This window comes from Dasypus novemcinctus, chromosome 19 (genome assembly GCF_030445035.2).
Source record: "Dasypus novemcinctus isolate mDasNov1 chromosome 19, mDasNov1.1.hap2, whole genome shotgun sequence".
Classification (NCBI taxonomy): Eukaryota; Metazoa; Chordata; class Mammalia; order Cingulata; family Dasypodidae; genus Dasypus; species Dasypus novemcinctus.
Window position 1 is genome coordinate 51227487 of NC_080691.1, and position 14746 is coordinate 51242232.

General features: G+C 49.8%; 1 protein-coding gene and 1 non-coding gene across 3 annotated transcripts; both read right to left on the minus strand.

The window, feature by feature from the left end:
* Nucleotides 1-1634: 1634 nt before the first annotated feature.
* LOC111761275 (U6 spliceosomal RNA) lies at nucleotides 1635-1744 on the minus strand. Its single transcript, XR_002794682.1, has one exon. It is a non-coding gene; the product is annotated as a U6 spliceosomal RNA (small nuclear RNA).
* A 1112-nt stretch (nucleotides 1745-2856) lies between these two features.
* Nucleotides 2857-14727, minus strand: LOC101425694 (mitotic-spindle organizing protein 2B). 2 transcript variants are annotated; one of them, XM_004480979.4, is made up of 3 exons: nucleotides 14182-14727; nucleotides 13841-13989; nucleotides 2857-6522 (listed from the first exon to the last, which is right to left on the minus strand). In XM_004480979.4, the coding sequence occupies exons 1-3, from the start codon at nucleotides 14343-14345 to the stop codon at nucleotides 6365-6367; spliced, it is 471 nt and encodes a 156-aa protein (XP_004481036.1). In that variant the 5' UTR covers nucleotides 14346-14727; the 3' UTR covers nucleotides 2857-6364. The 2 variants fall into 2 exon arrangements, with proteins under 2 accessions (XP_004481036.1, XP_058137768.1); XM_058281785.2 differs by lacking the exon at nucleotides 2857-6522 and adding an exon at nucleotides 12749-13059 and having other exon boundaries at nucleotides 14182-14667.
* Nucleotides 14728-14746: the final 19 nt, after the last annotated feature.

The window sequence follows — 14746 nt, forward strand, 5'->3', positions numbered from 1 at the left end:
GATCCTATGGTTTTTCTCCTTTGATTTGTTATTGTGGTATATTACATTAACTGATTTGCTTATGTTGAACCACCCATGAATACCTGGGATAAACCCACTTGAATATGGCGTGTAATTCCTTTGATGTGCTGTTGGAATCTATTTGAAAATATTTTATTGAGGATTTTTGCATTTGTATTCATTAGAGAGATTGGTCTATTGGTCTTATTTTATTCTAGTATCTTTATCTGCTATAGAGTTAGGTTAATGTTGGCTTCATAGAATGAGTTAGGTAGTGTTCTCTTCAATTATTTGGAATAGTGTGAGCAGGACTGGTTTTAATTCTTCTTGGAATGACTAGTAGAATTCATTTGTGAAGCCTTCTAGTCCTGGGCTTTCCTTTGTTGGAAGATATTTTTTCCTTAAAAATTTTTATTAAAACATATTCATAAACCATACAGTTCATCTAAAGTATATAATCAGTGGCATTTTGGTATAGTCAGAGTTGTGCATTAATCACTTCAGTCAATATTAGAGCATTTTCATTTACTCCCCTAAAAAGGAAATATAAAACAAAAACAGATGCACAAACAACCTACCCCTTTGTAGCCACCTCTCAGTCTATCCTTCCCCTGCCATATAAAAATTGCTAATCTATTTCTGTCTTTGTAATTTATTTGCATTTATATTTTGCATAGGTGGAATTAAACAATGTATATTACTTTTCCCCCAATATAAGCACCAATTTTATTCCTAATAATCTCACAATTTTAAAAAAAGTAATTTCTTAAACTTTTTATAAAAAGTAACCCAAGTGTCATTATATCTGGAAATTCTGGCTTGTACCTAAATACTATCTTAGTTGAACTGAAACAGTCAAAAAATTCCATAGTTTCTATAGATTTCATTTAAACAGCTTAAAAATAAAAACCTTTCTATTTAGCTTTCATGATAAATGATGCTACTAATAACTTCACTTGGTAGAATTTTAGTTACTTTCATGATTTTTACAGTTTTACAAATAGGGAACACATATATAATATATATATAACAAGCCAGTCAATTGGCTTGCATTGGAGACCAGGGAGTTGCATTTTGCTAAACCCAAATTGAACAGAGTTGAATTTAGGTTAGTACAGAGAAAGACATGCTCTGGACATGTTGTTCTTGCTATTTCTTGAAGTGCCAGATGAATCATAAAGTGTTGAAAGTGCTTATTACTATTGATTTTGTAAAATTCCTATAGAACAACACTAGGCTTTTCTAGTATTTGAAGATCAAGCTTTGGAGTTTGAAGCAACAGAGACCAAGTATGAAAAAATAAAGTATTGCTACAGACTCCCAGAAAAGGCTGCAAGAATTAGAGTCCACTATTATCTGAAGCAGACTATCAGAGACATTGGACAAGAGTCCTTTACTGGATATTCTTAGAGGACTATTACTGGTTCAGTTTGATTTTCCCAAAACAAGGTTTTTTCTTTATCTGTCTTCAAGTCCAAACAAAGAGAATCAGATGTCTGAGCCAGATAATCAGCTTATTAAAAATTTACTCTCTCCCAGCTTCCTATGATGCATTGCTTCTTTGCTATGCTATTTCAGCTTTGAGTGTCTGCTTTGAGAACAAGTGAAGTTGATAAAAAATCTCAGTGGTAAATAAAAAATATGAACACTTCACGAATTTGTGTGTCATCCTTGCATAGTAGGGACCATGCTAATCTTCTCTGTATTGCTCCAGTTTTAGTGTATGTGCTTCCGAAGTGAGCACTGTATTACTTAATGCACAATTTCTTTTATTTACTTTGTTTTTTTTTTTAACATTTCTCTCCACCCCCTTGTTGCTTCTCATTTGCTGTGTTTGTTTCCTTCCTTTTTTCTTTATGCGGTACTGGGCACCAAACCTGGGACCTCTGATGTGGGAGGGAGGTGCCTATCCACTTCAGTCACCTCCACTTCCTGCTTTTGTTCTGTCTCTCGTGTTTTTCCTCCCCGCGTGTCTTGTCAAGTCATCTTGTTGTGTCAGCTCTCCACACCTGTCACATCAGCTCGCTGTCATCTTTTAGGAGGCACCAGAAAGCTCTGCTCCCTACTTTGTTGGGTCTCTCATTATGTTTTTTCTTCTTGTATCTCGTGTCAGCTTCCCACATCTGCCCGTTGAACCAGCTCACTGTCTTCTTAGGAGGCACCAGGATCTGAGTGACCTCCCATGTGGCAGGTGGGAGCAAGTTGCCTGAGCCACATCCACTTCCCATGTTTCCTTTTATAAAGGATATTTATTTGGGGTAGAATCTTACAGTCATGGGCCATAAAGATTAAGTTACTTCCCTTGCCAAAGACTGTTGCCACATGTTGGAACAAGATGGCTCCGGTCTCTGCTAGGGTTCAGCCTTCCTCTTCCTCCTTAGGCTCCACGGTACCAGCTTCTTCTGATCTCAGACAGGCCAGCATAAGGCTCATCGCACTCCCCAGGTATTGTTTCTTTCTGGGCTTTCATAGCTGTTCAGAGCTCTGGTCTCTTCAGCTGCAAACTACCAGATGAACTATTCAGCTCTTTCCCCAGGGCTCCAGCATCCAAAACAAAACTCTCTGTGTTCTCCTTCTCTGTGTATCTACTTCCCTGTCTTTGATTGAGCATCCGTTTGTATAGCGCACAAAGCAGCTGGGGGTGGGAAATCAAACCAAGCTGCCCAAAAAAAGCCCTAATCTTGATTTAATAGAGTAAAAAGTGAAACCTCTGAATCTAATACAATCTAATATGCCCAGAGAAGCAGATCAGTTTACAAACACAATGCCTATCTATTTCTGTAGTACATAAATAATATCAAACTGCTACAACATCCTATATGGTTTTTGATTCAAAGAAAAACCATCACAATCTTCTTGTGAAGAAAATGGCAAATCTTTATTTCTCTCTTGGTTAGCATCCTAACCCTTGGCCTGACTGTACGGATTTGTGTGAATCGTCACATGACTCCTCATGGAGCCCTTCCTGTGGTTTCCAGCTCTGGAGCTCTAGATTCCTGAATCCTGTCAGTTCTTCCTATATCAGACCTCTGCCTACTCCTGCCTGGCTGGTCACGCCTCCTCCTGTGGTTCAGCCCTGTTGTCTCTGCAGGGCCACTGCAGTGTTCTTCACTTGTATTTATGTCCTGTAATTCTGAGTCAGCTGGCTGGTGGCCCAGCTGCCTGATTCTGTACATAAAGCTTCCTCTGCACTCAGTTACACCTCATCACCAGATTGCCTGTGGCTACTTCTGAGCCAGGGCAGCAGAGTGATGTGGGTGGGGCAGTGCTCTGTGGTGCCTAAGGCCTAAAATGTGTGCTGTTGGCCCCTTCAAGGCAAAGTTCGCTGACCCCTGTCCTAGTTGACCTTTTATGCTGCTCCCAGTTAGGTGTCTGTAAAACCTCTGGTCATCTTACCCCCTAGCTCTAAAACTCCCTTTTGGTCCATTCTTGGACAGTCCCACACTCCCCTCCCTCCTGCTTAATTAAGCACATGACAGGACACTTCCTGTTGCTGTGACAACAGCAACCCATACCCTTAATAGTCTGCCACCTTTGCACGTGCATGAGCTGGAGGGCAAAGGGGATGTGAACTGCCCTTATCACAGCTACATCCTCTGAACACCTCTGCATGGAAAATGTTCCGGTACAAAATTCACCACCATCTTGTGGAAGCAGGTGGAGCACATCATCTCGAAGGAACACAAAGCAGTGTCCATTTTCAGAGGGAAGACATTCCCTTCACCTGGTTTACCTGGGATGCAGTGCCCTCGGGCAGCTGGGGAGCCAGCCAGGGAGGCTTCCTCTGGTTCCTTGTCTTGGAAACCATCATCCTATTGTCCTGACACCCTGGCTGGCACAAAGGGCTCAGTGAAGGTTTGCAGGGGAGCCGAGCTTCACCCTGGAGGCCACATGGCAACGATGGCGTGTCTTCTCTTCTGCTCTAGCAAAATAGCTGCCATTTGACCCCAATCTAAAGCTCCTCTTCTCCCCCCTTCTCTGACAGGGTGGCATTAACTACCAGCCCCCCCCCCCCCGCTGTCATCCCCGGGGGCAGCTGGCCAAGGTGCCCCGGGCCACGTGCATGCTGAGCAACACCACCGCCAAACCCAAGGACTGGGCGCGCCTCAACCGCAAGTTCCACCTCATGTACACCAAGCTGCCTTCGTGCACTGGTACGTGGGGAAGGCATGGAGGAAGGAGTTCTCGGAGGCCTGCGAGGACCGGGCCACCCTGGAGGATTATGAAGAGGTGGGCATGGACTCCATGGAGGCCAAGGCTGAGGAATGGGAGGAATCCTAATGGGGAAAGTGCAGCCAGGAGGCCTCCCTTTCCACCAGCCCCTCCCCCTTTGCCTTGGCTCTTTACAGTTGTTGACGATTAGAGTTCCTGTGTCCCACCTCTTGTCTGTGCTGATGCTCCACTGGGCCACACAGGAGTGTGGCCAGGATCCCCACACCTCCTGCTACGTGGAGGACAGCCTGCCCCAGTCCACGGTTCCACCCTGTCGGGGTGGTTATGGGACACTGCCAACACCCCTCCCCGGTTTGAAGAAGCCACTGCTCAAATGACAAGACTCGGGAGAGAGAGCTCAGCGTTTCTCATCTAAGGCTTCAAAGTGGAAAGAAGTACAAGATTCTAGCAGAGTTTGTTTTCTCAAACCAAATGTGCTGTTGTTTTGGCTGCTTCTTTGATGGGACGTGCTGAGGAAGGTACAATAAAAGCTTAGAACGGGAGTGTCCAACCCGCAGGTCCATGTAAGGGCTTAGATGTGTGCATGGGGGTATAGTAGAAAAGCTCTTGGTAGATGGCCTCTCAATGTTTGGAATTTTCCATGATGGCAGTGTCCTTTTTCATGGTGGATAGACGACCACACGTGAATAGTTGATGCTAGATGATACAGAGGTTTCAGAGCCAAGTCACGTCAGCTGGACCTCTCTGACTTCTGAGATTTGAGGAGCACGTGATTCATTGATTCCATGAATCACATAACGAGACCCCAGTAAAACCTCTACACCAAAGCCCAGAAAGGTTCTGTGATTGATGCTACACATCAAAGTGCTGGAAAGGGATGTGTTGTGGTCCATATGGAGAGGACACAGAAACTTAACCCTGGAGACCCTCCCAGACCTCACCCCAGGAGTCTTTTTTTTTTTAAGATTTTGTTTATTTCTCTTCCCTTCCCCCCTGTTGTCTGCTCTGTGTCCATTTGCTGTGTGTTATTCTGCATCCGCTTACATTGTCAGGCAGCACAGGGAAACTGCCTCTTTCTTGTTGCATCATCTTGCTGCATTAGCTCTGTGTGTGCAGCTCCACTCCTGGGCAGGCTGTGTGCTTTTTTCCTTGCGGGGCGCACTCCTTGCACGTGGGGTTCCCCTATGCAGGGGGATACCCGTGTGGCACAGCACTCCTTGCGCATGGCAGCACTGCACGTGGGCCAGCTCACCGCATGGGTCAGGAGGCCCTGGGTTTTGAACCCTGGACCCTCCATATGGTAGGCACTTGCTCTATCAGTTGAGCCGCGTCTGCTTTCCAAGGAGTCTCTGCTTTTGACTGCTTCTGCTGTGAACCCTTTCCTACAGATAAATCTGTGGTCAGCAGGCTTTCCCAAGCTCTGAGTTATTCTAGCATATTAGTGAACCTGATGGGGTGGTGGAACTCCCATATGTCTAGCCAGGAGGTTAGAAGTGGGAGTGGCCCTGGGACCCCTGAACTTGCAGCCAGCATCCGAGTGAGGGGTGTCCTATGGAGGGCGGTCCTTTACTTGCAGAGTCTGCCCTCACTCCAGCTGGTCATAGTCAGAATTGTCTTGTAGTTGTTGTCTAGAGCCTTTACACTGTTTAGGTAGGGGGTAACCACAAAATTCCCAAAATGTTGGGTCGTTATTTCTCCTAGGGAAAAGGATGATTGCTTTTCCAGGATGATGAATTTTCCAGGGCATGCACAACCCACAGATTAGGACCTCTAGGTTACAAAAAAAAAAAAAAAAAAAAATTCCTCTTCTGACTTAATTGTCCCATGATCGTTTGAAAGACAGCTTTCTTCCCTCCATGCTGAAGCCAACCCCACCTTACACTGTCCATGGCCTCAGCAGAAATCACTGCACTTTCCACCTTCAGCAAAAGGCGAAGCCACAACTAGGACCAGTCCCCAGAGTACCTAATTCTACACCTTCAGCCTTATTACAGATCCCTAATTTGGAGTGAGATGACCTTTATTCAAATAGTGATAGACAACATCTTAAACCGGATCCTCATGTTTTTCCAAAAAGATTTTTCCCAGAAGGAAATGGCAGGAGGCCTCTTGTCTGCAGATGGTGGAGCCAGCAGTCAGGGTGATAGCAGTCTCTGCCCCTGTCCGCAATGTCCCAGGACGTGCTGCCGTTCTAGGTGCTGCCCCGAGTGGGGCTTTTCCCGGGCCCGCCCCCCTTGGGCAGCCTGGTGGCACTGGGCTGGCGCGGCCTCCTCTGGCTGGATCCTTCCCTGCCGCTGCGTTCCACCAGGGCCGGGGCACCGCCGACAGCAGTGCTCCCTTTATTTCTCCCTGAGAAGACACAGAGCACATGGTTAGGAGCCCCCAGAATCGCCTGCCCACTCCACTCATGTTCCCCGAGATGGTCCGTTCCTGTCCGGTAGCATTTGCAGCTAGGGACCCCACACCAGCACCAAGAGACTTGCAGCCCAGGGCTGCCGAAAGTCAGCACGTCCAAGGGAAGTCCTTGAAAGGGGCAGAAGCAGCACCAGCAGACATCGGGAAAGTTTTGAAACAGCAAAAGTCATGGGCCAACGTGACCAACAGTTAGCTGAACTGGTTAGCTCTTGTCCTAGAGGGCATTCAGCCTGCCTGTGAACACTGTACTCAGTTAGAGGGGCCCGACAGAAGGGCTGCACAGGACCCTCTGGCACCCAGCCACTTGCCTCCCTGCCTCTCCAGAACATTCTCACCTGAATCATCCATCTGAGCTGCATTGAATACACCCTTGATAAAGTAGGAAGCACACTGGTTAGCAGACAGGTAAGTCAAGGTTTTTGGTTCTGGACTCTGGCAAGTTTTTTTTTAAGGAGGTATTGGGGATTGAACCCAGGACCTTGTACATCATGGGAAGCAGGCACTCAAGCACTGAGCTACAACCACTCTCCTGGAAACTCTCTTTACACACTTTCTCCTACCCAACTTCTCAGCTACTTTTAGCCATCTTTTCTGTTATACGAGACTATTAGGATCTTCTGTTATCAATGATGTCCCCTAAGTTTCATCCTATGAATGATTACTGATAAACCTTAACATTATTTTAAGTTTGAATATTATGACTAAAGGATACTCTTAAAATTAATTTTTTTTAAAGTTCAAATACTTTCCAGACATTTTTGTCTTCCATGCTCTAGTAAGACTATGTAGCATGGGCAGGCTCAGCTCCACCTTGGGCTCATCATGCTTTACCGGCTGTCCTGTTAACTTCGGCTCCCAGGCTTGGTTTCTGGCCTTGATGGGGTGGCTCAAGAAGTATCAAAGATACATTTTTGATGTATCATTTATGTAATCTAAAGCTTCCTTAAAAATAAAACTAAATAAAAAAATAATAATAGAGCAATGTCCAAATTCAAGCCCATTTCATAGGTAGACATCTTTGGTTCCACTTTCCAAATTCTATTTTCTTTAAGTATCTAAGAAATTTAGTGGCTATAGTTCTTCCCCAAGTTAGAAACCACATTTGCAGAGTTATTTGCAGATACACAGTGGTCAAGCCTTCTCATACTACGGCTTGGCTCTTTGGTGTTGTGATTGGTTCCTGGCGAGGCTCGAACACCTGACATTTTCTCTCTGATCGCTAGTTGGTCCTATCCAGATAAATCATTTCCTCCTCAGATACAGGTGAATTTTGGTTTCCTTACTTTACTCTCTTCTCTTTGGATTGTTGCGGACAGACTGGAAGATGTGCCAAAATGGCTTGACGACGCTAAGCCAGAGAAGAGGGGACAAAATATGCTGGGTACCAGGAAGTCCCACTTGGTCACAAGCCCCACCCCAAGTGTCCTCTTCTCTGCTCAGCTTTAACCAGAGTCTGTGTCCATCCTTCTCCCCCAAGCCCCACCTTGATCTTTGTCCTTCCACAGGCCTCTAGCTCACGTTCAGTCAAATCACCTGCCCTGTGAACTGAGTTCCTGGAGGGAAAGATGCAACAGGGTGTCCTAGGGGGTTTGTTAAGTCATTTCCTTTTCACGATTCGTCACCTTCTTGAGCAAGAGGCAGCACCTTTGAAGTACTATAGACTTTCATTCCTTCAGGATTTCAAACTTGCTCTCTTCTGGTTTCTAATACTTTTATCTAAATTCTTCCTAGGATTCCTGCAGGGATAGGATGGCCTGACTTAGGAGAATTTCTGCAAAGTTGTTCTTTGGGGAACAAGAGGGTACTTGTTGCCTGGTGGGGTCAGGTGGGTTGCAGTGGTCCCACATTCAGAACTCGACAGCTCCTTCTTTTGATTTTCTTTCACCTCACCTGTCTGGGCTTCATACTCAAGTATTCATATACACGTGACTCAACAAAGATGTAACGAAGGGTGTCCAAGCCCAAGGAGGAGAGCAGGCAGAAGCATGTGGGGGGTGAAGGTGTGCCAAATCAGCTGACCACAGAGCAGATGGACACAAAACAGAATGATCCTAAGCTGTTACCACACCTTACTTTTCATAAAAAGTGCTAGTATTCTGATCCCCCCCACTGGACGATGGGCAAAGATCCCATCTCCTATGGGTGGATGGGCACTGCCATCAGCACCCTCTGCGCCCCCCCTCCGCACATGCTAGCATCCTGAGGCCCCAGTGGTCCCAGAACTGAGGTCTGCAGCCATGAGACAGAGGAGTCAGAGCAGGGCCCTGAAGCAGAAAGAGCTGCATTCAGCCTGGCTTGGCCACTCCCTCTCTGGAGACTAGGAGCCAAACCCAACATCAGGGGCTAAAGCATAAACTGCAGGCTGGGGCAGAAGGGCTGTGGTGACAGATGCTCACAGGCCCAGTTCCTCACGGCCTTCTTACATGTGCCTAATACAGACATGATCATTCATTTTTAAAAACAGGCTGGCTTCTCAAAATATTATACAAGAGAATTGCCATATGACCCAACAAACTCACTTCTAGGTGTATCCCCAAAAGAAATGAAAGCAGGGATGCAAGCAGATACACTTCTATACCAATGTCCATAGCCGTATTATTCACCATAGCCAAAAGTGGGAACAACCCATGGGTGTATCAGCAGATGTATGAAAAAACAAAAAGGAATGAAGTTCTGACACCTGCTACAATATGGTGGACCTTGAAGACATCATGTTGAGTGAAACAAGCCAGACACAAAAGGACAAATACCATGTAGTACCACTTATATGAAATCAGAATATGTAAATTCAGTCAAATTAGAATTCAGGTTTCCAGGGGTGGGGGTGGGGAATGGAGAATTAATGCTTAATGGGTGCAGGTTTCCTTTCGGGGTGATGGGAAAGTTTTGGTCAGGACATTGGTGAAGGCTCAACACTGAATGTAATGAACACCACTAAAGTGTACACTCAAAAAATGGTTAAAATGGCACATTTTATGTTATATATATGTCACCACAATAAAATTAAACAAAACCGGGCTGGCTTATTCTCTTGAATAAGTGGCTTCCCTCACTACTGAAACCAGCTGTGACCACTTGGCATTTTGTGACACCCCCTCCCATTGGAGCAAAATCCTCCAAACGCACCACCCTGAGAACTGGGGAGTTTATTTCTGGTGTGGCCTGTGTGAGCCCCAACACTGACCCCCGCGGGATGGAGTAGGCCCCATGGACACGGTTTCTTCCCTGACTTCCTGCCAGGCCCTGAGAACCATTCTCCTGTCATTCCACCCTCCATTCTCCTGGCCTAGTGGGGCACCCTTGCAGTGAGGACATGAGAGGAGAGAATGAGAGGTGAGGATGGAGAGGACACATTCCAGGGAGGTGGAGGGTCCTCTTCCAAGCCTTGCCTGTGACCTTTTCCAGGACACACTGCGGAAGGAGTGCATCTCCACTTGGGTGTCATAACATTTAACCACCGGAAATTTCCCATTTTAGTCATTTTGAAGTGTAGCGTTCACAAGGTTGTGCTACTGTCACTGCCCATCACCAAAACTCTTCCATCCCCCCAAACAAAAACTCTGTCACCATTAAAGCTCCAACTCCCTATTCTCCACCTCCGGTAACCTCTAATCCATTTTCTGGCTCTATGGACACGCCTGCTCTAGATATTTCACAAGTAGAATTGTATAGTATCTCTCGATCAATGGCACAGCAAAAGGGCCTCCCCAGTATGGCTTGCCCTGGTGGGAAGGGGCCAGTCCCCTCCCCAGGTAAAGTGCACAGCTCTCCTGCAAAGCCAGCTGGCAGAGCCTGGTGGACCCAAGAGGGTGGATGGCCAGGACAGCCCATCACTCTGCAAGTGGAGAGTCCTTGGGCCAGTTTAGCAACCCTCTGGTCTGGCATACAGCAGGGGCTTACTAAATGCTTCCAGAGCGCACAAAGATGTTAACAAATATGTGCACGTTTCCTCTTAGAAAGGTGTTCTCACATAGGGCTTCTCCGGGCCCCCACCCCCATCCATTACTTGGCGTTGCTGTGAATGTTCCAGAACAGTGCTGCCCCACAGAACTGGAATGCAAGCCACACCGTGGAATTTTAAGGTTTCTACTAGCCACGTTCAAATATAAAGAGAAAAGGTAAAGCTAATTTAAATACTATATTTTAAATTACCCAGTTATCCAATATACAAACGTTTCAAGATGTAATCAATTGGAATGAAATCTCACATGCTTTCATAGCACATCTATATTTGGACTAGCCACGTGTAGCTCGTGGCTCCATCTCAGAGAGTGTGGCCCTGGGCAAGGCATGCAGGCTCTGGACACAACTTCTCAACATGTTAGACGGACATCTTTCTAAAAACTTGTAGCTTCTCTGATAGAGAGAGAATACTCAATCGAATTAAATTTTCCCTGAGTGACTCCAGACACCCTGGCCAACGCAACCCTCATCTGATTGTGCTTTCACCATCCTGTTTTCCCCGCCTTTCTGCTGGACATGAGCGAGCTGGTGGCCCTGCAGGCTGCAGCTCACTGTCAAGCCCTTGATTCTTACTCCCTTAGTGGGGCTCTAGCTCCAAAGTAACTTCACACTTGAGTTCTGTGGGAAATCTCTGGCCATTTAACCCCAATAGCCCTAATACCTCATGGTCATCCTAGGTCACCATATCCTCCTCCCACCCTACCCCCATCACATCCCTCTGACAGCTCCCACACTTTCTCCAACCCAGATCTGCCATTAACGGGGCCACTGGCAGGTCGGTGTGGACAGCTGCTGTGACATACTTCTTGCCTGGTGGCCTTTGCCTCTTGGCTGCAGCACACTTCTGCATGGCCCCCTACCAGCCCCAATCCCCTGCAGTTCTCCCCAGGCTCCTCTCGTCCCCACTGGGCCTCTCTAGAATAGGGCGCACCCCAGGAGCCTGTGTCCTGTACCCCTGGCCTCCTGTTGCATAGCCTAGCAGAATCCCAGGCAGGGGGCCTGCTTCCTTGTGCAGGAATCGGCCCTGCGGGACCGCCCTCCATTCACATCTGTTCTCACCCTCGCTACTCCCTCAGAACCCCTCTTCAGGTATACAGTGCTCCCTAGTCCTTCTACTTCTATCTGCCTGTGCTTCCAGTGCCATCCCTACATGTTACCCAGTGGCTCTCATCCTTGCGTCTGCCAAGATACAGCTGCCTCCACCACCCTCACCTCTTGCTTCAGGCTCTGAGCTCTTGGATATCCCTCCCTGATGGGTATCCCTCTGAAGTTCCCCTAAAGCCAGCCCCCCTCTCCAATCCTAGACCTGGTTTCCTCTTGGCTATCCTCCCTGGTCCCTCCTCTTTGCTTGCATCCCCAGCTCTAGTAGATCCCCGAGGCTTGCCCCCAACATACCTTTTGATTGTCTTCCTCCTGCTATCCCAGACCAGGCCTGGCTCCCACCTAACATTGGGACACAAGCCTCATCGATGCTTCAGCTCACCCCATTCTAGCTGTGGAGAGTCTGAGGGCCACAGGGTAACACACAAAGTGCTGGCCCTTTCACCCTACTTATTAACCTTTGCTGCTACAGTAAGGCCAAAGCCCTCAAGGTTCTGGAAGCTTCTGTGGTGACTGGACAAGGTACACTGGCCTCCCCTTCAGCCTTGTCTCTATCACTGCTGGTTTCTATATTAATTACTCCTCTGTCTGGAAAGTCACCCATAGATGCCCCTTTTCCACCTTGTTGCCTGCCCAAGCCTAATCCGCCCCTGGCCTGAGCTGTGCGATGAGGCATCTGCCCCCACAGTTGGGGGCTCTCTCAGAGAGACAGCACCCCCCAAACACCCCTGGTTCTTGAGCCCCACTCTCTGCACACCTGGAAAAGTGCCCCCAAGGCCTGGAAAGTGTCCCCAGCTCAGGACCATGGAGGAAAGGGGACTCAGTTTCTGAGATGATTATGGTGGCCTGGGGAGGTGTTAGCATCTCCCTTGTAGCCTGTCTGGGTGACAGTGTTTCTCCTAACTAAGGCTGTGACCTCAACACACACCACTCTGCCTCCTTCCTGCCCCTGGGCTTGCCATCCTCCCCCTGGGGCGGGGACACCTCTGCAGAGCCACATCTCACCTACCAGGGCTTTCCTCTAGGGTGGCAGGGGGTGTTGATCCTGTCCGCCAACATCCACCTGACTGCATGTTCTAGAAACACTGCAGGCTGCCTCTAAGTAACTGAGTCAGGAAACTGTGCCCTGTCTCGAAACTGCACAGCGGGGGGCCACAGCAGTTTCCACGTAAACAAGAGAGAGAGCACCAACCACCCCCCCGCCCGAGATAAGCCAATAAACGCGACCTGTGAAAGGAGAGAACAGGCAGCAAGAGAACCGGAGGGAACCGGGGGGCCCGGGAGAGAGAGGCGAGTACGTGGCAGCTGGGCCGTGGAGCAGAACCGGAGAGGCCGCAGGCCGCGGGGCAGAGGAAAAGGAGGGCCTTGCCGGGGGGCTACGGTTCTTGGCAGAGAGAAAGGAGGCCTCTGGAGGTCAGAGAGAGACACAAAGAGAGCAGACAGCATGGATCAGTGAGGGGACATGCATGGCCAGTGCCTGGGCCTTTCAGGACTCCCACCCTTGGGGGCCTGGCTCGCCCTTTCACCCTGACCCATTGCCAGGAGGCCTGCGGGTGTCCAGGAACCCTGTTCCATTTGCCTGGGAGGTTCTCCTGCGTTTTAGAGGATCCCAGGAGCTGCGGGGGACAGACATGACTCATACGCCGAGGACGAGACAGAGCAGAGCACCATCAGCACCTTTGTCCCTCAGTCATCACCCCTAAGAGGGGAAGCTCTTTAAACCTGAGCCTGGTGCTCCCTCCCTCAGGTCCCTGTCCCCTGGGAGCTCTGCATGTGCTGGGGCAGCCAGGGGCTGGAGGACCCAGGCCAGATGGGCACCCGCCAAGGAGTGGCAGAAAGGAGCACCTCGTCGGAGACTGTACATGCCTAGAGGATAGAAACCAAAGCCTTCTTCCTCCCATGTTGTGGAATGAAGGGAGAACACAGGCGGGGCAAGGGCTGGCCCAGCGAAAGTCCCACCTGCGCCCAAGCCTCCTTGAGTTGCCCTGGGGCCCAGGCTCCTTCACCGTGATCTGGGGATGCCCCCTCTGGGCAACAACCAAGCAAGGAGTGAGCCCCTCGGATGGGCTCTGCAGTTCCTAGGGAAAGTCAGACAGAAAGGTCTGGCCGCCCTCGGGGAGCCATCGGTGCCGCCCTCCTCCTCCCCGCCCCTGCCCCTGGGCCAGGGGGCACCGGGCCTGGCTCTGACCTCGCGTGTCCGGTATGCTTGATGCGGGCAGAGGCACTGCCGCTGGGTCCGGGTTCTCACTCGCCAGCCTCTGCCCGGCACACATGGACTTGAGCATCTGGAAGACGGCGAGGGGGGCGACGTTCAGCTTCAGCAGGTCCACCAGGATCCTGGTGAGAACAAACGCCGGGCGCAATAAATCCTCCACGCCCCGGGCCAGGTCTACGAGGGAGGCCCAGGCGCGGTCACGGGATCTCCTCCCTCAAGACCCCAAATCTGCGGTGGGTCCCCCCACCCCAAGGGGACAAACAGGGGACCCGGGGGAGCGGGGGCTTTGGAAGGTAAGGCAGACGCGCGCTCACTTGAACACGTCGGGGTCGATGGCGCCGCCCGCCGCCTGCGCCAACTCGTACAGCTCCATCTCCTCGGCGTTCAGCACCTTCTTCCGCCGCAGCGCCAGCTTCTGCAGGGCCGCCTCCAGCCCCGGGGATGTCCCCGGCCCGGGTCCCGAGCCCGTCGCCGCCATCAGTGAGGCCCGCGGTAAGGTGCGCCCGTCTGCCCGCCCACAGCGCCCCCTGCCGGCCTCACGGTCGCGCCCTTGTCCCACCGACCCGGCCGCCTAGGCCGGCGGCGCTCAGGCCGGACAGCCTCCTTCACTGCACCCCCAGACAGTGCATGTGACGTTTTCGCTTAGGTTTCTTCATCCAGCTCAGTGGCTAGCATACAGAAGGCGTCAATAAAACTTCTCGGATAAAGGGCAGGCGATGCCCGGGACGTAATTGTTCCACGCGGTGTCCCTCGCAGGCCGCCGACTTCCACGCTCCTAAAAACGGCCTGTGTTTATGCGCACGCGCACTCCTTGCGGTGACGGGGCTCCACCTCTGGCGTAAAGGGCGTCTCCGTCCCCACCGTGCACGCGCCACCAGA

What these genes read in the sequence shown, in the direction of transcription:
- LOC101425694 (XM_058281785.2), bottom strand. Translation starts at nt 14,345, where the DNA reads ATGGCGGCGACGGGCTCGGGACCCGGGCCGGGGACATCCCCGGGGCTG. An exon ending in ATCGACCCCGACGTGTTCAA is followed by an intron (nt 13,990 to 14,181) that starts GTGAGCGCGCGT and finishes TGTTCTCACCAG; the next exon opens with GATCCTGGTGGACCTGCTGA. An exon ending in AAGCATACCGGACACGCGAG is followed by an intron (nt 13,060 to 13,840) that starts GTCAGAGCCAGG and finishes TCTGACCTCCAG; the next exon opens with AGGCCTCCTTTCTCTCTGCC.